This window comes from Colletotrichum tamarilloi (genome assembly GCF_030869305.1).
Source record: "Colletotrichum tamarilloi strain Tom-12 chromosome Unknown Scaffold_5.1, whole genome shotgun sequence".
NCBI classification, from domain to species: domain Eukaryota; kingdom Fungi; phylum Ascomycota; class Sordariomycetes; order Glomerellales; family Glomerellaceae; genus Colletotrichum; species Colletotrichum tamarilloi.
In genome coordinates this window covers 1,014,820-1,039,576 of record NW_026849388.1, presented here as the reverse complement: position 1 = coordinate 1,039,576, position 24,757 = coordinate 1,014,820, and the positions used below count along the sequence as shown (strand labels likewise).

Here is a 24,757-nt window from a genome sequence, read left to right as displayed (position 1 = left end):
GGCTGGCGGAAGATTTTCTCGTCCTGTTTCGTCGAGGTCGATGTTGCGGCCGGGAAGGGGCTGTCCCATGTCATGCCCTGCCATGACCATACTCCGTACCACACGCAGTAGAGTATTTTCCTAGTATCCTACTCAAAGTACCTTGGCCCATGACATGGGATAACGAACCGATAATGCGACGTGGCTCGCGCTCCTCATGCTATCCGAGTCTCGCTCGATTTAAGCTCTCCTCCTCCCCCCTCATCCTCGCCATCAGAGAGGTTTCTGTTTCTTCTCCCCCATCTCTTCTTCATCCGCCTGTCTTCACTCATTCCCTGTGTGACTTTCGTTCTCTTTTCGGTTCCGTGTTCACTCTTCTTCGTCACGAGCAGGCCCTCGCCATTAAAGCCATCCAGCTACAACTAAACCCTTTTATTCCCTTTCGACATTCTAGCCAGGCTCTAGCAGTCTCGCCAACTACCAAATCTTCAGAGAAGAGAATTAAAAAGAGAAAAGAGGAGGCAACTATAGGTCGCATCATCCTCGACAAACGAAAAGAAAAGGTCACCCTAATCGACACCGACGACAACGTCTAAACAGTCAATATGAAGTTCTCCGCAGTGTTAGCTCTCTCCGCCGCCGTCATGGCCTCCGCCAAGTCGGTTCGCAACCACTACCCCGTCCGTAGAGATGGTCACAAGAAGGGTGAAAAGGGACAGGCTCAAGCTGGACAGATCGCTGGCCTCCCCGCAGGCATGACTGGGTTCGGAGTCTCCAACAGCCAGGTCACCGAGGTTATCATCATTTGGGCAAACCCGGGTGCCGGAGCCCCTACGATCAACATCAACCCTCCCGCCGGTGGTGCAGCCGCCCCTCCCGCTGCTGCCCCTCCTGCCGCCCCCGCTGCTCCTCCCGCCGCTCCCCCGGCCGCGCCCCCGGCTGCTCAGCAGACTCACCAGGTCAGTAACACAAGTTGGAGCTTAGCTCTGTAAGCGAAATCGTCACCACTAACACCCTCGCAGGTCATGGTTGGCGGTGCCGCTGGTCTCGTCTTCGTTCCCGATCAGATCAAGGCCAACGTCGGCGACATGGTTGTCTTCACGTTCATGAGCCAGAACCACACTGCTACCCAGTCCGCCTTCGCGACGCCCTGCGATCCCTTGGCTGGTGGCATGAACTCTGGCTTCATGGCCAACCCCAACAACTCCGTCAGCCCCCCTCCCCAGGTTGCCATGCAAGTCATGGTCTCTGAGCCTTTGTGTAAGTCCTCTTGCACCTGTCTGTACCCTCTCACTCTTACTAAAACGCGCTCCCAGGGTTCTACTGCGCTCAGGCCAACCACTGCGGAAAGGGCATGACCTTCTCCATCAACCCTACCGCCGCTAAGACTCAGGCCATGTTCCAGTCGATGGCCATTGCCCAGAAGGGCAAGGGTGCCGGCGGTGCCATCACCGGAGGCACTCCTCCCGCTGCTGCTCCCGCTGCCCCTGCCGCCTCTGCTCCCGCCGCCGCTCCCCCTGCCGCCAACCCCGCTGCTCCTGCCGCCCCTGCTGCCGGTGGCGAGATCCAGCAGGGCACTGGACAGATCAACGGCGCTGGTGCTTGCGTGTGCTCCGTTACCTGCTCTTCGGGATCTTTCCCCGCAGTTGGAGCACAAGGCGTCGGCTCTTTCGGCGGCATGGCAGGATCTCTCCCCATGGCTATGATGGAGGCATAAAGAGGATACTACGGTTCCAATCATCTTTACGGTGAACGTAATCCGCCTTCTTTAGTAATCCCATTTTTATTTACGCCTCTGGGAAAAGAGAACTTGTTTTTTGCCCACTCCGCTGGGAACGATACCACATATCCGGAGTTGTTGTCACGATACACACCTTTAGGGGAACCCGTCATATCACGACCTTTTTCCCTTTTTTCTTTTTTTTTTCATCATGTAGATTTCTCTTTGGTGGTTGTGGAGACAAACAAAGAGCGGGTAGAAGGTACTCTTTTTCCACGTGTTCCGGCTTGGGTTGAGCCCGCTCCCCTTGTGTAGGGAAGGAAAAGAGGCGATGGGGATGATGAAGGGTTTAGGGGATAATTACAGATGTATGACTGGTTCGTATTTCCTGGATGGAAAAACACCATTTTTTTGTTCGCAACCGCTTAATAAGGAATCAAATAAATGGATGATGAATGATCACAGCTTCAGTGTTCTCCGTCATTGTTCTTCGCGTGATGCTCAAAGTTGGACTATTCGAAACTACTATTATTCGGCTAGTAAGAGGAATCATAAAGACTCAGGGTGGGAGGGGAGAGGGGAGAGCCAACGCCTGAGAAAGTGCCTGGCAACTTGCAAGATAGGCTCGGGGGAATTTCTGATGCGGCTCGTGACTCGTGAGGTCAACCCGGTTTGATCGTCCGTCAGTGTGCCGGATAAGCGCCGATAAAAAAACCAGAGAGAGACCTGAGAGGAAAGACCGAAAGGGTGTGTGTAAGTCGATCAGGTAGCCGTGTCTGCCGTGTGTCTATTCCCGTCATCCCGGGAATTGATGTACCTCACTATGCCATTCGTGATCCCGCACCACGTCACTGTCAACTCGAGTCGAGGTCTGGGATGTCTGATCGATCCACGGGAAGTTTTGGCCGGGGGATAGGCCCGTGTTTGTGCATCTGTCACTCGTATGCTTGTCAGGCAGGATCTTTGACTGAGGAGAGAGAGAGAGAGAGAGAGATGTCGAGAATTGTTGAGATGAATGTGTGGTGAACGGACGGCGGCGTTTGGCCTTGGATTCGTTTGAAGTGGTTTGGATGCGAGTTCATTTACCGAGAGCCTGGTTGCTCTCTCGAGAGACCAGTCTACCAGTACTAGCAAGACTTGCCGGAGATGTGTCTGTTCGTCTCTATCTGCAGAGCGGTTTTTGTATCGTTCGAGTAGTTGACGAAACTGCGGCCCTCTCGCGGTTCGTCATGCTTCGTTCTCTGCAATTGACCGAGTACTTCTTTGGTTGCAAGTCATTTGAGATTTCCATTTGTTCTGATATTTCACGCCGTCTCTCCATGCTGAACGAATGCAACCTCCATCGCTTTAACTACAGTATAAGGGGGGGAAAAACACCCCTGTTTATGAATTTCCTTTTCGCCGTTCATTGATAAGTTTCTTCCTTCCCTTCTGCGCTTTGGACAAAGGGGCTGACGTTGAGAAATTCCATACTCCTCTGCTCCTGCTCCCGTCTTCCTCTACATCTGCTGTCTCATCTCACTAGTTTGGTCTACCTTCATGTGAGAGGGAGATTCATGAGAAGCTTGAGAACCCGAGCGTAAGACGAAGACCAGAGGTGAGACAGATGGAGTAGAAAGAGAAATTCCATTCCAATATGGCCTCTCTCCGCCGCCACCCTCTATTCTCTCGCGCTGCTTCTATTTCTTTTTCGACCCTCCTGCTGCCTCTGCTGCCTTCTTGGCCTCAGCTATAATTTACATCGTCAGCATACTATACTCCATAGAAGTGATTCGTTTCGGTCTTCGTCACTCCTGTCTTTCCCACCCTGATCTCCGTTACCCATACAGCCCTCACCACCGATAGTGACTGCCCGAGAGTGAGGCTTTCCATCAACCCCGGTAGGGCACCTTCGAGACCACATCGAGAAGGGGAGGAAGAAGTGAAAGTGACTCGGCCAGTCAAAACTGACACTGAGCCCCCCCACCCCCTTCTTCTCCTGCGTTTACGCTATCTCGAGATCGAGAGACGGTCGTGGGAATAGCGACTTGAACAGAAAAAAGAGAAGTGACTCACCGTTGGCCTGCTTCTGCCGCATAATCTCAGCAGCAGACTCCTTTGCACGCTGCATCTCCGTGCCGCTCATGGAGTTTCCCTTCTTCTGTAAAATTCACATCTGTCAGCCATCTTTGCTCGTCCAAATCCTCAATGATGTTATTCGAACGATCTGCGCGATAAGTTCCCTTTCTCGCACCTGCTGACACCGACTGCCCCGCCCCCACCACAATCAGTCCTTACGCCTCATGGGCACGCGGCCCCTTTCTCGGGTGCCAGTACACTCAGAATCCCCTACGTCTAGCATATCCAAATGAGGAGCTGATAGTTTTCCTGCCCGTAGGCTGCCAAGACCGCCGGGGGTGGTGAACCGAACGGGGAGAACGAGACAGGAAATCTCACCTGAGAAGCAGCCTTCTTCTGAGCAGCCTCACGGGCCTTGTCGCGCTGGTTGCCACGGGTCATTTTCGGTGTATGTACGGTAGGCGGTGAATCTTCTAGTATTCGAGGTGCGAGCTCGGGAGACGGTTGCGATAAGTCGCAGACGTGGGTAGTTTCCGCAGTTGAACGTGAAATGGAGGGCTTACGACGGTTGTCAGACGAGGAAAAAGAGAGGCTGAACGACGCAAGGTTTAAAGGGAAAAATTGCGGTCAGAGGTTCGGCCTCGAACTCTTTTTTTAATTGGTTGCCAGCCAGGGCGACCGCGAGGTTTGCCGCAACGCCGCACCCAGCACAGCCCCGCCGTCAGCGCTCTGCAACCCCTCCATTCACTCCCGCCTGCACTCTCTCAGTGAATGGGAACTGGTGTGGGACCACCTCGACCCGGACCAAACGTTCTGGAACTTGCGCTCTTGGGGGGGACGGTCCGACTTTGACCAATCAGGAGCGGCTGTTTCGACTCTCGGTCACTTCACATGCTCCATCCGATCGCAGGCCTCCCTCTTCGATTGTGTCGCACATTGCGCTGCTGGGCATCAGCGTACCATTCAGGAGGGCTTTCACTCAAAGGTACGAGCCAAAATTAGTAACACCAACAACTCCTTTTTAGTGGTCAGCATGATGACACACATCACGAAGACGTCAAGAAACACCGCAAAACTTTAAAGTCAAGATCTTTGTCTCGAATTATCTGCCTAGTTACATGCGCGCGGTCGGAGGGTGTGTCGTGGGCATTTGCTGAGAAGCATAAGGGCAAGTCGAGCCAAGAGCCTCACCAAACACGTCTTGTTCTCCGCCGGTCAGAAAAAGCAAAGGTAACGCCCAATTTTCATCCCTAGAGTTCTCTTACACACACAAGAAACCTTCTCCAATCTCCAGAAGGCCAAATCGAATCTCTCCAGAAACCCCCCCAAAATATGAGAGCCCATGAGCTCTTGATGAATATCCCCGTTTTATCGATGTTGTATTCTCCCAATTCAGATAAGCCATGAGAGGTCTGGGTGTCATACTGAGTGGTCCAGGTTGAAAGGACGAAACGATGTGCCAACTGCATGCGAGAAGAGGAAAAAGAAAAAAGAAAAGAAAAAAAAAACTGCCTCCGATGCTGTCATGTCTCAGTGTTGGCCCCTATGCAATGCGTGCGCAATCAGGTATCTCCTGTATAATCTTGTCGGACCGTTTCGTGGGTTGTAGAAACGTTCGAGTGGAGGTTCGCAAGGCTAAGGTGGCCCGTAGTACACCGAAATGCCATCGTTCGTAAGGGAAGAAACTCAAGTCTTCCCGAAATCGTTGCGCGTCTCATGATCAGCTTCGTGACTGGCGTATCGTCCAAGGAATAATGCCAATGTTGTTGTCGTGAGTCCGATCCAATCATGATGCCAAGGGTCACTAGTTGACCCTGGCGAACGAGCGTCGAGAATGAAAAAAAAAAAGTGACGGAAGTAAGAAATCGCGGTGAAAAAACAAAAGAAACTGAAAGCAAGGAAAGCGTTCGTCTATGTCGATGTTGGCATCGAATCAAGTACAAGCCCTATTGAAGGCTCCGCCCGATCTGGTGACGGCTGCCGAGAAGCAGAATGCGATTCTTATGTCTGCGCTGCAAATGCCGAAGGGTGGACACTGATGCGCTGCCCGAATCCATAGTGTACACACAAAGCAGGCCTTGCAACCGGGTGCAAGGACCGCCGTGCTCGACGGATGAAGAGGTTTGGTGGATTGCGCTGTTGTATGTTGGTTGGAGGATGATTTGTGGTGTTTGCACAGACAGGGAAAAGGAAAAAGATCGTCAAGTCGTTGCTGCGTAGCCGCCGTGCTGTGTCGAAAGAAAACCGTTACGCGGAAAGCATCATGCCACCATTATGTTCGTTGTCGAATACCCGGGCAACATTTCGTACCATTGGAATCGAATCTCAACGGGCTGAAATGGTCGACAACGCGTCGAATACAATTACAGCCACTGAGACTCGCCTGCAGCGGCGTCAGCGGCGGCGCCACCGTTGGTGCGCTGCTGGCCATTGTAGCCAAACTGCTGAACGCGCTGGTTCTGGGGAGCGGGGGGCGGAACAGTGACGTTGTTGGTTGTGGGGTAGTTGGCTTGGTTGCCACGAGGAGCCATACTACCGCCGTTGAGACCACCATTCAGACCATTGCCAAAGGCACCGCCAGGGGCGATGATGGAGGTGTTGTTAGACATGGCGCGGTTGTGGCCCGGACGCAGAGGAATCTGGCCTTGAGTGGGATCCGCGGGAGTAACCTGACCGCTCGAGGTAGCACTGCCACGTCCCTCAAAGGCTTGGATCTTGGCCTGAATGCGACGACCATAGGGAGTGGACCGAATGGAAGGCAGGATGGGGCGGATGGCATCCACCAAGCGATACTTGCTGGCAGGAGGAGCGTACTCGAGGGCGGTCTGGATGACGTAGTTGGCATATGAGTCGCGGAGCAGTCTCTCGATCTCGCCGGGGTTCAGGAGCTCGTCGACGATCATCTCGCGGGAAGGCTCTTGGGAGCAACGAAGGCACTTCTCGATGACGTTGGAGCTGAACTTGTGGCGAGAGAGCTGGCCGATGCGGTTCTGGAACATACGCACAATCGGCTCCGTGAAGGAGGGCTCGTTCAGGTCGATGATGTACTGGACAACGTAGTTGCCGAAGGGATCCTGCACAAGAATTGGAGCATGCTCGGTGATCTTGGCAATCAGCCAGACCTTCTGCTCTCCAGGCGCGTGGTCAATGCAGCGCTGGAGAACGCAGCAACCGTGACGGTGAGTGCCAACATCAACGCAGTTGGTGCCGACAGCGTCGAAGATGAACTGCGCATCCTGAGCGCTGAGCTTGTTGAGACACTTCTGGATGACATGGTTGCCGTTGAGGTCCTGGATGAGCTCAACGACCTGAAAGCGAAGAGCGTTGATGATCATCTCAATCTGGGTCGGAGTAGTAACAAACTCAATCATCTTCTGAAGAGCACGGGTACCGTGCTGGTTGAGGGCGATGCGAACCATGTCGACGGCGGCGTTCTGAATGAGCACAGTGCGCTCATCGTCGTTACAGTACTCCAGCAGCTTCTGGCAAAGATAGTTGCCAAAAGGATCAGTCATGAGTTCAATGACGTGCTGGTTGGTCTCCAGCCAGATCATGTGGACCTGCTCCGGGTTGCGCTCCTCGAGCTTCTTTTGCAGATAGCGGCAGCCGTGCTGGTCCTTGCAAAGGTCATAGATCTGGCCGCCAACGTTCTCAAGAGCGAGACCGTTGTAGCGCGACATGGCTAGGCAGATATCAGTAATGTGTACATATTATGAGACTGATCATGTAGCTTACCTTCATTGTCCATCTGGCGGCGATGTTGAATGACACGAGCCTGGCTATCACGGGGCTGAGGCTGAGGGTTGTACAGAGCGCCATAGCCAGCGTAGTTCTGAGCAGGGTACATGTTGTTGTTGCCATTGAGGTTCATGTTCTGCATGCTCATGGCCAAGAGAGGGACGCCGTAGGGGCCAGGGCCAGATGCGGGGGGAGGACCGCCGTTGTTATTGGGCGAGACGTAGCCGCTCGGGTAGAATCCACCGTAGGCGTTGTTCGGGCCAGCAGTGGCGGTACCGTTGGGAGTCTGGTTGCCCTGAGAGGTGTGAGGGAAGCCTTGACCCGGAGCATTAGGACCGAAAGGAGCGGCGTTGGCCTGAAGAGCCGACTGGATGGAAGGATAAGAACCAGCCTGCTCGCGAGGGCCGCCCATGTTGTTGTCGTTGGACAGCTCACGGCTATGGCGGCCGGGGACAGCGCCAGCGGGAATGCGACCGATGCTGGCATTGTGGTTGTGGAAATGCTGCTGGGCGTGGTTGTTGGTGACAGGCCCGCCGTTGGTAGTGCTCTTGACGGTAGGCACATCGTTGGCAGAGAAGGAGCTCTGCAACTTGGGAGGAGTAGCCATGATGTGGTTACCGGGGTGGTTGCCGGGAGGAGAGACGATAGAAGCCTGGTTGTCGGAGGGAGCGTCCGGGAAGAACTTCAAGTCGAGCGAGTGGCGGACTGAGGAACGCTTGCCGATTTCTCCAGAAGATGAAGCTCCGTTGAGCGAAGACGTGTTGATAGCAGACAAGCTCTGTTGGGTTCGGTGACGGTTAATATTGCCCCAACCATGGGAGGACGGCGCGTCAGGAGCGGGCGAGGGAGACAGGGCAAGGTCAAGGGCAGCGGATGATGCAGAGAGCTATACGACGCAAACAATTGTCAACAGTTGATCGGAGGCTGACAAGTTCGAAGGTTTGTGTCGACAGTATTTTCCCTGCAAAACTCTGACCTTGGCGGGAGGAAGGAGCAAGCGGTAAACGGACAGAAAAGGAAGGGGGACGGATATGGGGGTATTCTGGTCCTCCTCTTTTTTTTTCACTCGCATCCACGGGTGGAATCAGGAAAGAAGACAAAAAAGAAGAGGGCAAAAAAAGGGCGGAGTGGAAATTCTGACCAAGGTGTGCGGGGTGAATCTGACGGACAGGAGGTGAAGTTGAAGCAAGCTGCAGCTGCAGTAGGTGCGGTTGCTTGCGGCTCGCACCTTCCCGGCCGCGAGGTTCGGAACGTGGCACTTCACCACCCATGGGCAAAATAAACATGTGGGCCTTTTTCTTCTCGCTGAGCAGGCAGAAGAACCATAGGCACCAGCTTGCTCATGCATTGAATAGGGTAATAGGGTAAAATAGGTCATGAGAAAGTGAATAGAGAGAGAAAGGGAGAGATGATATGATTGTGAAGAAACAAAATGCGCAGACATACCATTTGATCGTTCTGGCGAACCAGAGTAGGAAAGTTGTCGTCGCCGTTGGCCTGGCCGTACTTGTTCTCGCCAGAAGCGTCCTCCTCGCCAAAGAGGAAGCGAGCAGTGCCAGTCTGGTCGAGGTCGGCGCCGTAGAGACCAGTGCGAGAGCGCGTGACCGGCATCGAGTAGCGGTTGTAGCTATCGTTGGGAATTCCAGTGTCAGCCATTGCTCAAATTGATAGATGTTTGCTTGCTGTGCGGTAAGTATGTTCCTCTTCTTGGGCAAGTCTTGGGTTGTCGGTTGTTCTGCTTCGAGAGGAAACGAAACGAAGGAAAATGGAAGAAAATGGGAAAGCCTTCCAAGATTCCTCGGCGGTCGATTTGAACGGAGCTTTCGAAAACCAGCACGAGCGTTCTTTTGTCAGAAGCGTTCGAGAGGCAGGTGCGATTTGTGAGATTGGAACAAAGGATTTGAACGTCGTTAAAGCGTGGTGTGAAGACGCAAGACCAGGTGCGCAATGGTTTATGGTGTAACTTGAAAGGATAAGTTATGGTTGTTTGGTCGATAGATGTGTGAGACTGTGAGGGTGTGGTGCGTAAAGTATGTGGTGGTGTGGGTGTGGAATGGTCGAAGTTGAGGCCGCTGGCTGCTCGAGATCGCTGTTTTATCGACGAGTGGGGTGAGGATTTAGAAGATCCAGAGGGATGGGATCGAGGGAAGGAGCTCTCGCCCATCTCAAGGAAAGAACTCTTCCCATCCAAGGCAAGAGCGGTCCTTGAAAACCAACTTGTGGGGCCCCATTGCCGCCGTTCGTTTCTTTCCAACAGTACCAGACCTTGCCAAACGTCGACAAAACAGCTTTACCGGCATTCGCTACCTTATGCCGTGATACTCATCCAGAGACTTGTCCAAGAAGCAAACATACTGGTCACACTATACGGATTACTGCACTTACGCGTTGGAAGATCGATGACTAGTCGGATCTTGGCGAACTGCCTCCTCCTTTTCGTCCTCGTCGCTGTTTCTGCGAGATCCCGGCACGGATCGGGATGGCAAATGGTCGTCAAAGGTGAAGCGGGACTGCATCACCGTGGAGTGCGGCGAAGTGAGCTGCGAGCCCGAGCGGCCGGGACGGTTGAAGAGACCGGGAGGCGAGGTCAAGCTCGAAGTCGAGTAGCGGTTGGGACGCGAGAACATCGTGGGGAAGCCGGACGATTCGTGGTATTCGGGCGGCGTCGTAGGCTCCGACTGGTGACCCTGGCGGAGGTCGTCTTGCATCTTTGCAAGCTCCATCTCCTCGCGACGCTGGGCCTGCTCCAGCTTCTGCATCTCCATCTCGAAGCGACGTCTCTGCTCGCGCAGTCTCTCATATTCGATCTTCTTCTTCTCAATCTAGACCACGCAGTTAATTACCTTTCCTCCTTTACTGTGTGTATCAACCTTGCAGTGTCTGCTTGTGGTGATGGTCCTGTCGCTAACGGGATTCTACAGCGAAATGGCGGAAGCCCACATACCAATTGAACTTTGTGGAAAGTCTGGACAAGACAATGTCAGTCGCATTCTTACGGAGCACATCGCACGATGGCGAGTGAAGAATTGCGCGTGGAACGCAACGGAATAGCATTCCACTCGTGGATAAGAGACGTACGTTGTTATAATCAGGGCCACCAAGGTCAGGGCCGCGCTGACCGGTGATTGAAGACAATGTTGGTACACGCCCCGAATCAGTGGTGAAGCGGCGAGGCAGGGCACCTCGCCCATCGTGGGCCTGAACAGGCTGCGGGAGGCGGACGTTCCGCGGAGGTGAGACAAGTGTGTTCATCGTGGACTCGTTACGGGGCGACTGTTGAGATCGGAAGCGCAGCTCGTCCATGGTTCGGCTTATTCCAACAATTCGTACACGGCGCAAAGAGGCCTAGTGGCTGCGGTTTCTATGTACTGCTGGCATCAAGCAAGGCCGGCGGTCAGCAAAATGAACATGTAGAGGGTTTTGTTGCAGCGAAAAGGCAGCGGCGGCAGCATCAAAGAACGTGGTAGATGAGGTTGCGTGTGACGCCCATGGCGGCAAGAAACAACAGAACAGAGCGAGAGTTTCGTGATTCTGGAAACAAGGGAAATTGGAGGCGGGGTGCGGAACTGGCGAAGTTTGGTGGTGCTGGTCCGGGGGTTCCCTCTTGGTCCTGGTCTTGGTCCTGGCCTTCTCCAAATGCGGGCGGCGGTCGGTGAAGCGCTGAAGAGACAAGGAGAATGATGGCAGTGGACGCATAGCAGCAGCTGAAGCTGGGCAGCCTGAGTGAGACTCGAATGTCTCGCCTTGCAACTCCTGTCTCTTCTTGGGCCTCTGGATCGCGGTCCGAAACCGTCACTGCCGTTGTCGTTGCCTCTCCAGCTTCTGCCGAGCATCCCTACCTCTTGTTCCCCTTTCCGTTCGGGCCTGGCATCCAGCTTTGCGATGTTGTGCTTTGGGATGTCGAGAAGCCTCTGGGAGCGCATTACCATGTCCGACTGAGTTGACTCGCTGATTTGGTGGCATAACTGCACAAAGGGCAGCCGCAAGTGTTGTTTCCTCTCTGGTTCTCTCTCTCCTCGTGTTTGCGTTGTGTGTAATGTGTTTCTTGCCGCCACGGCGCAGTTGCTCCCACAATCGACGAGCTCTACCACACATAGATGCAGGTGTGATACGGCGACCAGCCAAGCACAAAGAGAACAAAAGAACTGGAACGTACCTGGTTTTTTGTTTTCTCCCGTGGTATTCTTCCCCGGTGCAGTACAGAGTATACACTCAGATAAAATTCACACGCCGCGCCCTGGAGAGCCAGGAGCGACAAGTTGAAGAGGGTTTTGGAATACACGGACACACGAGATGGTGTACAGAAAGAGAACTGGGTAGGAAACCGACGACCAACGTGGGGAGAAACGAAAAGAGCAGGCTCGGAGCATAAGAAGGTAATGTAGCGATTTTCAGGTGTGGGAGACAAGCACGGTTGAGAGGGCGTGGCAGGCCAGCCGGCGGCCCAAGATACCCCTGCGCCAACGACGGGGGTGCCCAGTTTGACGGGGGCCACATCGAGAGAGGAACCACAGACAGGAACCACCACATCTCACTCGCTAACCAGGTGCCAGGCCAGGGCGGCTTTGCAAGTCGGAGGGGTGGTTTGCTTTGGTACCGAAAGAACCCCTGCTCAGTCCGCGAAGGATATCCGTAGGGACTGAGATGCGAAGGACTTCCTCCGTACCGTAGGTAATTACTGACTATCCGTAACTACCATACGGGCACTCTCAAGTGACGAGAAAGCCCCTCGTTCCTCTCTCTCCCGCTCAGAGACTGGCTGGAGGCCAAGGGGAGACAAAGTACCCTGCGCCGTATTGCGTTACCACACCTTGCCCTGTCCTTGTCAAGGTAGCGTCCAGTCCTTCGCGCGCCGTACCTGGCCAGGTCGGGAGGAGAGTTGCGGGTACTCAGAGCAGGTACAAAGTCTGGACAGCGTCAAGCTTGCACTGTACATAAAGTAGGTAGGCAGCTAGGGTAGCCGCGGTGCGTGTGCATGTGGTTGATGCTCGACGGGTGTGCTGGCGTGTGTGTGGGTGTGGGTGGTGGATGGTGGTGGTGGTGGTGGCTCTCGAGTCTGACGCAGCGCAGCTTGGGCTTTCGCAATTCCTCTTCCCATGAAGTTCCCAAAAGGGCAAAACAGCCAGTGGGAGGCGAGGGGCGGTCTTGCGAACCCTGTTCAAAACCCTCCCGCGCCCAGGAGCAGCGGCAAGACTGGAGGGCAAGCCCGCAGATGTGGTTGCACTCTATATTCGCGGGATACCTCTTAGGTACTAAAACAACTCCAGTCTGGCTGTGTCAGCCATTGGCGTTCTATGACTCTCAAGAGGTTACCATCAAGTCAGTATTGGCAGCGGTGGTACAACGATAGAACGGTGGACATTGCCGTTGAATCGGTAGTGGTCGATGGCTGCAATATACCGACTCGTCCGTCGATATCTCTTGACTTGTTTGGCCGTGTCTGGCTTCATTCTCTCTCCTCCTGTCCTTTTCTCTCGTGACATGCACGGAGCGAGCATTCCAGGCCCATTGCCCAATTGCACACCCCTCCGCCCCCCTCACTGTGTGTCTCTCTGTCTCTTTACCCCCTCATCTTTTCCCCTCCTCTCCTGCTGAGGGGCTGGTGCACTAACAGCAATAGAAACCGCCGAGTCTAGCAGGTCGGAGGTCGTCCGTACTAGTCCCAGTTGACCATCTTGTTCCGCTTTCCTGTCAGGGGCTGTCTCTTGCGAGTGTAGCACGGTGCGGATGGCCCACCACCCAAGCTTGTCAAGGTTGTGCGAGCGTTGACGACAGAAATGGCTGTTGCCAGTGCATCGGAAACTCTATCTCGGTCTGACAGGAGGCCCGAGATCCCCTATTACCCAGTTTGCAGAGACTGCCAGGTCTGTGGCGGCAAGTTCTCACGCTGAGCTGATGCCCCATCTTGGGTTTGACTGTCACCGCCTTGTATCATTTCTGTGCTTGACTTTTGTCGAATTGCCAATCTGCCAAGTAGGGCTTGGGGCTTTGGGAAACACCTTGTACATGATTTGCTCTCGCTCTTGCTGCGAAGCAAGCTCCGAACCAAGGACCTGCATGCTTCGTTGAGCGGTGAAGCGGCAGCCTGTGCTGTGGGCTGTCAAATTTGTAGCTTTGTTTCTGTCTGCGAGCCTAGCATACCGTCTGTGCCGCGCACTACCTGCGTTGCATCGCTCTTCGGGACTTGGATAGCCCTGTGTGACACCGACGTGCTTTCCCCGGATCGAACGAGTGCAGCCAAAGATCTAGATACTCATGCCAGCTGTCACAACGTTGCGCTGTCCGCGAGCTTCATTGACAGTACACGTTGCTGCTCGCAACAGGTTCTGGGAATGAGGAGTTGCGTCGAGGTAAAAAAGGACTGATCGCACGTCTGTGCCATGGCCGTCGAAGATCGACTGAACCGAGTGGACAGACAAGGGCTGTTCGCCAACGAACAGGATAGGATGTGCACATGGGGTACGTAGAGCATCGGCTCTTATTTAGCCATCCAAGGTATTCGAGGCCTGCTGTTTTGTGCCTGGTCCAAACGTCAAATCGCTCGTCAAAGGGAGGCTCCGTTGGCCGTTGACACCCAAGAGTCTACATACGTCGTCAGAAGTGCAGAGGCTTATTCTGGTCAGTATCAGAAACCCTCTCTAGGTTCCGAAGGATCAAATGAGCCGGCTCCAGTGTAAGGTTTCTATCCAAACTCATGAGTTTGTTGCGGTGAGATTTAGCCTGAGACAAGTGCTGGTCTTTGCCCTTATTGGTCCATCCTGCGGCGTTGGTTTTTCTTGTAAATTGATGATATCCGTGGCGATTTTCAACGTGTGAATGCGAATATAGAGCACCAGTTGACGAATGGACCGCAACCCTTGGTCGGTGAACCGCTGAACGGGGCTCCCGAAGATTACTCGATTCTGAGTATCTGGTCCATCCCTACCCTTCTTTTCTGCCGCTCCGAAGAGCTCCACAACATTTTTCTTCTTTTTTTTCTTCGTAAGCCGCTGGCGGGGAGACAGGGTCTTCCCGAACTGAGGGTCTCTGGCTAAAACTGGCCTGGCTAGGCGGCGCGCGAAACCGTGGCTTGTCAGTCTGTATTCACACAGCAAGACTAAGAAAACCTCCATGTGGGGAGAAGACTATGCATTCTCAACGCTCGAGATTCCGAACACACAAGGGAGTGAATGCTTTGCAGCTTCATACAGGATGCATGTCGATTCGCCTAAAAAGAGCCAACATGTGCGTGTCTTTTAGGGCTGCGGCTTGGGTATGGTTGTCGAGGCCATCTGTCCCTGCAGGGAGACGAACGAGGAGAAGGGCCAGGTGTACGGAGTACGGAGGACTTGGAGCTTCCAGCCTCATTCTCAGCACGCTTTGGACGAGAACACACAATTCAGAAACATGCGTGATGTGCCCCGCGATTCGGGCACGGCGACGCAGCACCTAAGTGGCAGGCCTTGTCATATTGGCGCCGCATCTTGGACCGTTGCTGGTGCCAGGTGGGCTGGCGAGGGTCTCGAAGTGACTTGCATCTTCCCACCTTCCAGCCGCCGGGTGGTTTGTGAAGATCCATGGTCGGGGTAGAGGCTCCAGTGCTTCGTCATAATGCGGCTAGATGGTTTCCTGAGAGGCATGGAATGGCCCGTCCTGGCTTGAAAATCGCGAAAATAGCAGTCAGGAAAACTGAATTGTTGGGCGGCAAGCATGGGCTGTCGCAAGCTTCTAGCGGCTCGGTTCTACACCGACTTTTAAGGCCCGCATTGAGTGGACTATCTGCGAGTCTGCGACAAAGTAGGCGTGGGCAGCGGCATTGGCGTGGAGAGTAACAAAAAAACTCCAGGCTCAGGGCCATAGGTAGTGACTTGTCAGAAGGTGCCTTGAAGGAGGCTTCGACAGGTATCGGCTTTGTACCTTGGCGGCGGGGGAGGCTTGAGGATGGCAGAAGACGTTCTGACTCTGACTGTCGTCCCATGTCACTTGCAGGATGCTTGTTGACGGATCCTGGTTGAAAGACGACGGGCTAGAATTCTGAATGGTCTTCCATATGCCATATTCTGCGCTAACCCGAGGAAAGTCGGTTCGACGATCAACTAGTTCGGATATTCCCTCGCCACCCCTTTTTTCGATTGCCATTCTGGCACTGGGTCCATGTGGTCGAGGAAAGGTCCCATCAGGCAAAGGCGGCAAAGCCCTTGGCTCTGGCTCCTCTGTGTTGCGAAACCCCAGTAGGAGGAGGGGTTGTCCGATAACAGAGTGGTTGGACCCTAGATCGGCCGCAATCTTCGGGGCCGCAGGTCGTGACTCGCGGGGTTGACCTGTTGCATCATAGGTGACAAACTTCGCCCAGATTCGACGTCTTTGTGTGTTTCCAGGTCAACAGTAACGGTGGCAGAGCCTAGACTACGCCGCAGAGAACGGTTTCAGGAGACTGTAAGAAAGCGGCAAACGAAGCACTGATAGCTTTTTGATTCTCTCTCGATCGACTATTGTGCCCTTGGAAGTAGCGTTCATTGTAGCTCTAAAGCTGGAGGGACGTGTGCTAGGTGTAGGTATCCGTTTCATTGTATCGCGGGGCAGCTTCACCACCTAACCGATCGGGGTCCGATATCTGGAGTCGAAGAGGGGCAGTTGCAGTTGATGGGATGCGACTTGGCTTGCCACAGTAGGTACGAAGTGCAGTATATCCTCTGCCAACGCAACATGCAGACGCCGTCGTCGCCGCCGCATCACCAGCTGCGGGTCGTGCAAAGGGATACCCTGCGGGGAGCATTCTGATCCCATGCAGGTGTGACGACAGAACAAGACCGTACAATGATAATGGATAGGAGCAGCGAAATGATTTGCTGTCCGAGGCCCTAGAAGCAACCCTGGTGTCGTGAACTGCTTCTCATTTTGGATAACATCAGAATACCACGGCTGTTGCAGAGCAAGATATCGAAATAATGCAGTTCCAGCATATTTCTGAGATTGGATGTGTAAGGGCTACGTAGTCGGTCGTGTCCGGAGGGCCCATACTCCCGTAGACCCAGGCTGTTGAAATAGAGGCTTTTGTCTGTTACGAAGAGGGGTAAAGTATGAAGTAGAGAGAAAAGATGGCCGAGGGCGGGGCTGCAGCAGACGACAAGGCACCCGCAGGCCCTGTCTGCTTTCTCTCCTCCCTTGCTCAGGCGTGGCTTCCCAAGTTCCCACAGCCTAAAGTGGTGACCTGGAACGGCCACAACCCCCACTCGTCAACCACTTGAGGAAAGTGTCCGGAGTCCCTGGTCAACTTGGCTTTGGACTTTGGAGGCAGTCGCGGCTGGGTGTCTCCAGCCAAGCGCGGTGCTGCTTCATTGGGATGCCAAAACTGAAGCGCTGACTGAGTTGCTCACATTCTGTTATCCACTTTCTTTGACCATGGCACAAGCATTGAAAACCTAAGTATCCGTACGGGTCGTTGAGTGAGGTACGGATACGCAGTATGCGTGTAAATGGTCCCTGACATTGACGGTGCTGCACAACGTACGAGGCGGGCCCAAAGCCCTGGGTTTGGTCACCCGTCAACGCAGAGCCTAGCAGAGATCGAACCCACAGATGGAATGACTACGACCTGATTAGCCGTTGGTTCAATAAGTTGCTTCAAAGTCATCGTGCCACTTGGCATTCCACCTTATGAGGATGTGTGTCCGTAAGCTTTGCAAACTAATCACCTTTCACCATGCCATGTGGGTGCCTCAACCCAAGATGCACCATCAATCACCTTAGTCCGGAAACTAGGTCCATCAGCAGGTTGGGATGAACTGTGTGGTCTGTCTCTTAACCTTAAGGCACTCCAAGGTAAGTCAGTAAGCAATATGGTAAGGCAGGGCAAGGTGGACAACGCATGGCAGAGCATTTTTGCTGTGAGGCGGGCTGACACATCTCGGCGTGGCTCACCGAGGTCAACCAAGGTGTGCCCCGCGCAGCCCGGTCAGGTCGTCGCCGTCCCAAGTTCACCATGCTTACTAAGATTCTGAATTACATACCTTACCACTACCAGTGACACCCGGTCGCGCAAAGGTGGGGCTGCTGCCAGCACCCGGCACCGCGGGGCCAAACTTTTCTGTTGCCCACCACTTGCCTCAAACTCGCGATGTGACTCGACCGCCTGCATCTCAAAAATCTGCGGTAGACCCTCCCTCCGCGTTGCCGCAAATACCAAACGACACATAATGGTCACAGGCGGAACACGGTGACCATCATGCAGGACGACGGCTTCGAGGCTCTTTTGGAGCCCTTTTACAACGGAAAGAAGCTGACGGATCCCATCTCGACCAAGGAGGATAAATTTCAGCTCTTACCCGCCTTTCTCAAGGTGAAGGGTCTCGTCAAGCAGCACATTGACTCGTACAATTTCTTTGTCGAAAATGAGATCAAGGAAATTGTCCGCGCCAACCGCATTGTTCGAAGCGATGTGAATAGTTCATTCTGGCTCGAGTAAGCCACCGTTCCCTGCACCATTTTGCATGAGCTTGTCTAACGCCCTGCCAGATTCACTGATATCAGAGTTGAGCGGCCCAGTCGCGTCGACTTCAACGATATCAGAGCTCAGAATGAGGTTACACCAATGGAGTGTCGTTTGCGCGACATGACCTACGCTGCACCCATCATGGTCGACATCGCCTACATTCGCGACAAGTCCAAGATTGTTCGGAAGAATGTCCCCCTCGGACGCCTTCCCGTCATGTTGAAGAGTTCCATCTGCAGACTTGGTGGGGCCAACAACGCAGAGATGTCGCGCATGAATGAGTGTCCTCTTGATCCCGGTGGCTACTTCATCATCAATGGCACGGAGAAGGTCATCCTCATTCAGGAACAGCTGAGCAAGAACCGTGTCATTGTTGAAGCCGACGAGAAAAACAGCGTCATCACAGCATCAGTCACCAGTTCGACTCACGAACGCAAGTCCAAGACGTATGTGACGCTCAAGAAGGACCGGATTCTTCTCACTGCCAACATTTTGGTGGAAGGCATCCCCATTGTCATCATCCTGAAGGCGCTCGGCGGCCTATCAGACTACGAAATCATGCAACTAGTTGCCGGCGACAACGGAAAATATCAAGACGAGTTCCTCATTCAATTTGAGGAAGCAACCAAGGTTGGCGTCTATACGCAACAGCAAGCCTTGGAGTATATCGGCGCCAGAGTAAAGATGGGCAAAAGTAGGGTCCCCTTCGCCGCGCAAGTCCGAAGAAACCACGTCGAAGAAGCTCTCGACGCCTTGGCGAACCTCATCATCGCCCACGTCCCCATTGAGGGCCTGGACTTCTATCCCAAGGCTGTCTATGTGGCTTTCATGACGCGACGTGTCTTGATGGCGCAAGCCGACCCAAGTCTCGTTGACGACCGTGATTTCGTCGGAAACAAGCGACTCGAGTTAGCAGGACAACTTCTCTCCCTGCTTTTTGAAGATTTATTCAAGCAATTTTGTGGCAACGTCAAGAGCAGCATCGACAAGGTTCTTAAGAAGGACAACAGAGCTGTTCCTCTTGATGCCGTTAACATGATCAGCAACCACGCCAACATGATTGGTCAGGGTATCAATCGAGCTATCCAGACAGGAAACTGGACCGTCAAGCGTTTCAACATGAACCGAGCCGGTGTTACCCACGTCCTCAGTCGTCTAAGCTACATCAGCGCTCTCGGTATGATGACTCGAATCAGCTCGCAGTTTGAAAAGACCCGTAAAGTCTCCGGTCCTCGTGCTCTTCAACCCTCACAATGGGGTATGCTTTGCACCTCAGATACACCCGAAGGTGAAGCCTGTGGTTTGGTCAAGAACTTGGCTCTCATGACGCACATCACAACCAACGTAGAGGAAGCGCCAGTCAAGCGATGGGTCTTCACCCTGGATGCCGGTGTGGAACCTATTCGGAACTTCTCAGGCGGAGAAATGCACCGCGAGACTTCGTACGTCATTCACATAAACGGAACCCCATTCGCATTGACCAGATACCCGAAGCGATTTGCGGGTAAGTTCAGAACGATGAGAAGGCGCGGCTGGATTTCTCCCTTCGTCAGCATTCATATCAACAATCACTTCAACGCAGTCCACATTGCCACCGATGAAGGACGTATTTGCCGACCTTACATCATTGTCAAGAACGGAAAGCCCAAGCTCAAGGAGGAACACCTGAGACTTTTGCAACTGGGCAAGGCTACGTTCGACGATTTTTTAACTCATGGTATTGTCGAGTATCTTGACGTCAACGAAGAGAACGACACTCTCGTTGCTCTCTACGAGAAAGACGTTACCCCTCTTACTACACACATGGAAATCGAGCCTTTCACTGTTCTTGGCGCAGTCGCTGGTCTCATTCCCTTCCCTCACCACAACCAATCTCCTCGAAACACCTACCAATGCGCCATGGGTAAGCAAGCTATTGGCGCTATCGCATACAACCAATTTAACCGTATCGACACCCTGCTTTACACCCTTGTCTATCCGCAAAGACCAATGGTTATCTCAAAGACAATTCAGCTTGTCAACTACGATAAACTCCCCGCTGGTCAGAACGCAACAGTTATTGTCATGTCGTACTCGGGCTACGATATTGAGGACGCGTTAGTCTTGAATAAGGCATCATGTGATCGCGGTTTCGGACGCTGCCAAGTATTCCGCAAGTACACAGCCGAGCTGCAAAAGTACCCCAACGGCCGACGCGAACGCATTGGTGACCCGGTCAACGACGAAAACGGCAGGACGACCAAGCACGAGGCCTTGGACGACGATGGTCTCGCCATTGTGGGCTACAAGGTCAATTCTGGCGAGGTCATGATCAAGAAGGAAACACCTCTCGATACTGGATCCACAGGTATCGGCATGGATCGTGGACCAAGCGAATTCAGAGATTCCTCCATCTCATACAGAATTGCGGACCCCGCATACATCGACAAGGTGATGGTGTCCCACACGGAGAGAGAAACGATGGTGGTCAAGGTTCAGACACGACAGACAAGAAGACCGGAGCTTGGTGACAAGTTCTCGTCCCGTCACGGACAAAAGGGTGTTGTTGGAATCATCGTCGACCAAGAGGATTTACCGTTCTCTGACACTGGCCTGGTTCCCGATATCATCATGAACCCTCACGGTTTCCCGTCCCGTATGACTGTTGGCAAGCTGCTCGAATGCTTGACTGGCAAGGCTTCGGTTCTGGACGGACGAAAAGACTACGGATTTGGCGACGCTTTCCGCTCTCACCCCCTGGAACAGATGAGCGCTGCCCTGGTCGATCACGGTTTCTCCTGGGAAGGCAAAGACTACTTCACTTCGGGTATCACTGGAGAGCCTCTGGAAGCTTACATCTTCAACGGACCCATCTACTACCAGCGCCTGAAGCACATGGTGCAAGATAAGATGCACTCTCGTTCTCGTGGTCCCAGAGCCATCCTTACCCGCCAACCCACAGAAGGTCGTTCCAGAGATGGTGGTCTCCGTCTGGGTGAGATGGAGCGCGATTGTTTGATTGCGTACGGTGCATCCCAGCTACTGCTTGAGCGTCTCATGATTAGTTCCGACGGAACGCAGCTTGATATTTGCCAGCAGTGCGGTTTGTTCGGTTACAAGGGTTACTGCCACACGTGCAAGAGCACCAGGGAGGTTACACAGATGACGATGCCCTACGCCGCCAAACTTCTGGTGCAGGAGCTCATCAGTATGAACGTCGGCGTGAGGCTGCAGCTCGCAGACGAGTTCCCTCACCCGAGATGATGAGATGGCGCGACGTGTATAGTACTTGAAGTGTATCACGCATAGCCCGGGATATTGGAGTTTTGACAAGGACGGCGTAAGGTCTAAAAAGCATAGATAGCACACGAGAAACGTAGATATCAATCGAGGGTTCACAAGCAATTGAATGGTCAATTCCCTGGGGCACCTTCATACTTGAGATACCTTCCCTTGCCAAGTACCATGTATCCTCATTGGCAGTTAGACGTCGTCTCCCGTCTGGACCGATGTCAAAGTGGGGCACCATCCGGGCGTGCGGGTCCCTCTCCGCACCCCCGGCCATCCTAAGCTTGAGGTACCTGAACCATGGGATTTCTGAAGCTAGAGCTTCACCCCTGCGAATTCTGATCCATCGCTTCCCTCCGCAGCGTACTTGTTCCTGACATCATCTGCTGTATCCGTCGCCTTTGCGTGCTTTTCCTCTTCCCTACTACGTCCAACGGCACAAAGCTCTCTCTTCCTCGCGCGATATTCTTTTAATTTATGACTGCCGCTCTCCAGTATCCATGGCCACCTTGCGCCTAGCTACATCGCCCGGCGTGCGGGCCGCTACGACGTCGCCGCTGACTTCGCAACTGTGGTCCAGTGCCGCCGCCGTAAATGCGTCCACCCCAAGCATAACGAGCACCGCGAGCACGATTCCCGCCGCGACAGTAGCTGCCGCCGCCATGGCCGCTGCGACTACTGCCACAACTACGGCAAAGACGATAATTCCCTCCCCGCCATCCGCCCTGGCGCGTGCGAGGACGAAGGCCGTCGAGCCCCAGAACCGCTACTTCAACCCTTCCAACGCAACCCTATCCACCACCGACGGCGGCCCCGGCAAGAAGCCAGGCGATGAGAACAATGCCAAGTTGGGCAAAAGTAGGTCTTTCTCAACCTACGTGAACGAGTCAGAGGCGTGTTGCGCAACTAGAGGGCTAACAGCATCCCAATTAAAACAGCCCTTCGCATCCTCCAAGACCACCTACCTCGGGTCCTCCAATCTCCGCTCCCGCAAGAGATCCTCGCCCCAAACATCTCGCTCCACCTCTTCCCGACAACACACCCGCACCTCCCGACCGTCTCCGGCCGCGTCGCCTACACTGCTGCCCTCTGGACCTCGCCCATCGCCTGGAACCGCCTGCCGCTGGTCGGGAACGTCCGCCTATCCATCATCTCAGAGCGGGTGACGAAGCAGCCCCTCCATTTTGCGCCGTTACACCCTGGTGCTGTCCCGGAGCAGCTCGTGGTCAGGTGGTGCGCATCTGGCAAGAAGAATGGCGGAGGGATCGGCGGCGGGTCGGCATCTACTTCCTCTAGCGCTGGGACGTCGGAAGGAGGGGGCGTGAAGGTGGAAGACGGCGGGGACAAAGCGTTCACGGGGCTCTTCGTGTTCCAGTTTGATGCTGAGGGCAAAATATTGAGCCATACGATCGAAACGGTGCAAGAGGGTGGCGACTGGGAGAAGGGTGTCGGTGCCAAGGTCGTCGGGCTGACGGATTGGCTGCTTGGCGGCATGCGGAGGCAGGGAGACAATCCCAGCCCTGCGTTTGAGGGTTTCGACAAGGGCAAGGAGTGAGTCTGGTCTTCCATCACTGCATGGAGGTCGCTTCACAGAATGCCGTGGTGTTGTAGATATTCGGGCGGAATGGCGCAACGGAAACGGCGTTTCGGATGTTTGTGGGAACATACCAATTTCATCATTAGGCCAGTCTTTAGGCGGGCGGCATAGCAACCCTCTCCTCTATTCATATGTACAACAGCTGTATAACCAATCTCAAAGATAACCCTCACCTTTCAACTCCAAAAACTTCCGTACCACGCAGAAAGAGCATTCACTTCTGTATCAATGGACCCCTCCTAAGGGCACACCGTCACGGCCGATTTCTTGGCCCCCTTCTCCTCGTCTTCTTCGGCATGACACGCCATAACATCAGCCAGATCGCCCTCCCTCACCATCAAAATCTGCGTATCCGCCAGACTAGAGCTCGTCACCGTCGTCCCCAGAATCCACCCGTTCCAAATCTTCTGCATGATATTGTCCGGGCTCAACATGAGACACCCCTTCATCCCCTCCTCGTCCCTCGGCGTGACAGCAACCATCAACCGCTTCGCGCCCGCGAACCGATCGACAACGTGCCATAGGCACCCAAAGATCTGATCCGACTCCTGCTCGGGGTAATGCAGCTCCTCAAACGCGCAGGCGACGTGCCGCACGCGCCTCGTGTCCTCCTTGCGCAGGAAATACACCATGGGGCTGTTGAAGCCGTACTGGTCGTAGGCCTCGAGCTCGCCGACGAGGTAGAGGGCGTCGAGGGCGAAGTTGAACCAGACGCGCGGGGGCCGGGCAATGGGGGTGTCGGACAGGAGGGCCGAGATGCGCCAGCCGAAGGCGAGTTCGTAGTGTTTTAGGCCGAGGGCGCGGGATTCGCGGCTGATGAGGAGGATGAGGGGGCATGTTGGGTTGAAGATCCGTGTGTCTTGTTCTTCTTTGGTCTCTGTCTCTGGTGCTTCTCTTTCCATTGTTCCTCCTGTCGTACACTCTCCTGTTGTTCCTCCTCCTGTCGTTCCCTCCCCTGTCGTCACCCCTCCCGGTGTTTCTTCTCTTATTAGGCTACAATCTAACATTGTATTCGTGGGAGAATATGCGGAGGAGGAGGGGAAACAGGGTGCGGCGAGAGAACGTTTCGCAAACGCCTCACGCCGGGCAGGCAGCCTAGCATCGCGCTCGAAGCAGCAGGCCGTCACGACGCGGGGGGCGATGAGGTAAGACCATATCTTGAGGCGGATCTCCGGCGGCAGGTCCGGAAAGCGGTGAAAGTGCGAAAGGGCCGTGAGAGACTCCGCGCGTGGGGCTTCAAGGCCGTCGTCGAAGAGGGAGAAGTCGAGCCAGAATTTGGAGTCCGAGGTGCGTGCTTTTAGGTGGGCTTCTTCGTCCTGTAAGGCCGGAGGCGGGCTGGATATTGTGTCTGTTGTGGGAAATTGATTGATGTCCATTTTGGTGGTGAGGGTGAGAATTAAGATGAAAGAAGATTCGGGTTTATGTGTGTATGCGACGCCTTGATGAATGCAAGCTTGATGGATGTGAGATAACAAGTTTGATGGGATGATTTGGCCCACTCTAGTGAGACTTGTGAGTGAAGGGGATGAGTCCTCCGGCCAATCTACCTGATGAAGGTGAGCGTCCAGTTCCGAATACGAAGAAACGCACTTCTCTCATAAAGACGGTGAGAGACGATGCTAGAAGTGTGATGAGGTGTAGGTGAGGTTGCGGAGAGGATCCGGCCGCCGGAGCTTCGCGACCGCACCACAAAACACACAGCCCACTTTCCTAATCGGGCCAACTTGGCCACCTCGCCTCGGCGTTGCGCAGCGAATCAGATTGACATTCGCCGCACCCAGACTTGACGAAGCCAGCAGGTTTTTCGTTCTCGATGAAAGGAATGGTTGGCTTTTCCTTGTTTCTCTTCGCCACTGTCCGACGTCAAGTGTTGTCAATTCATTGATGCGAGATGTAGATGGGAGACCCTAAAACAGAAGTGCTTTGA

General features: G+C 54.1%; 7 protein-coding genes across 7 annotated transcripts; 4 read left to right on the top strand and 3 right to left on the bottom strand.

Annotated features, from left to right (window-relative positions):
• Positions 1-584: 584 nt before the first annotated feature.
• On the top strand, positions 585-1,696 carry CTAM01_02454 (uncharacterized protein; the record flags this gene model as incomplete). Its single annotated transcript, XM_060518492.1, has 3 exons — positions 585-938; positions 1,002-1,239; positions 1,296-1,696. The coding sequence occupies 3 exons, from the start codon at positions 585-587 to the stop codon at positions 1,694-1,696; spliced, it is 993 nt and encodes a 330-aa protein (XP_060387125.1).
• A 1,682-nt stretch (positions 1,697-3,378) lies between these two features.
• Positions 3,379-4,198, bottom strand: CTAM01_02453 (uncharacterized protein; the record flags this gene model as incomplete). Its single annotated transcript, XM_060518491.1, has 3 exons — positions 3,379-3,428; positions 3,755-3,839; positions 4,136-4,198. 3 exons carry the CDS (start codon positions 4,196-4,198, stop codon positions 3,379-3,381), a joined length of 198 nt encoding a protein of 65 aa, XP_060387124.1.
• A 1,922-nt stretch (positions 4,199-6,120) lies between these two features.
• On the bottom strand, positions 6,121-11,424 carry CTAM01_02452 (uncharacterized protein; the record flags this gene model as incomplete). Its single annotated transcript, XM_060518490.1, has 7 exons — positions 6,121-7,439; positions 7,493-8,381; positions 8,942-9,122; positions 9,881-10,317; positions 10,574-10,768; positions 11,063-11,266; positions 11,335-11,424. 7 exons carry the CDS (start codon positions 11,422-11,424, stop codon positions 6,121-6,123), a joined length of 3,315 nt encoding a protein of 1,104 aa, XP_060387123.1.
• Positions 11,425-14,749: 3,325 nt separating this feature from the next.
• Positions 14,750-15,064, top strand: CTAM01_02451 (uncharacterized protein; the record flags this gene model as incomplete). Its single annotated transcript, XM_060518489.1, has 1 exon — positions 14,750-15,064. The coding sequence occupies one exon, from the start codon at positions 14,750-14,752 to the stop codon at positions 15,062-15,064; it is 315 nt and encodes a 104-aa protein (XP_060387122.1).
• Positions 15,065-17,699: 2,635 nt separating this feature from the next.
• CTAM01_02450 (DNA-directed RNA polymerase III subunit RPC2) lies at positions 17,700-21,209 on the top strand (the record flags this gene model as incomplete). Its single annotated transcript, XM_060518488.1, has 2 exons — positions 17,700-17,935; positions 17,990-21,209. 2 exons carry the CDS (start codon positions 17,700-17,702, stop codon positions 21,207-21,209), a joined length of 3,456 nt encoding a protein of 1,151 aa, XP_060387121.1.
• Positions 21,210-21,733: 524 nt separating this feature from the next.
• CTAM01_02449 (uncharacterized protein) lies at positions 21,734-22,788 on the top strand (the record flags this gene model as incomplete). Its single annotated transcript, XM_060518487.1, has 2 exons — positions 21,734-22,091; positions 22,172-22,788. The coding sequence occupies 2 exons, from the start codon at positions 21,734-21,736 to the stop codon at positions 22,786-22,788; spliced, it is 975 nt and encodes a 324-aa protein (XP_060387120.1).
• A 281-nt stretch (positions 22,789-23,069) lies between these two features.
• Positions 23,070-24,206, bottom strand: CTAM01_02448 (uncharacterized protein; the record flags this gene model as incomplete). Its single annotated transcript, XM_060518486.1, has 1 exon — positions 23,070-24,206. The coding sequence occupies one exon, from the start codon at positions 24,204-24,206 to the stop codon at positions 23,070-23,072; it is 1,137 nt and encodes a 378-aa protein (XP_060387119.1).
• Positions 24,207-24,757: the final 551 nt, after the last annotated feature.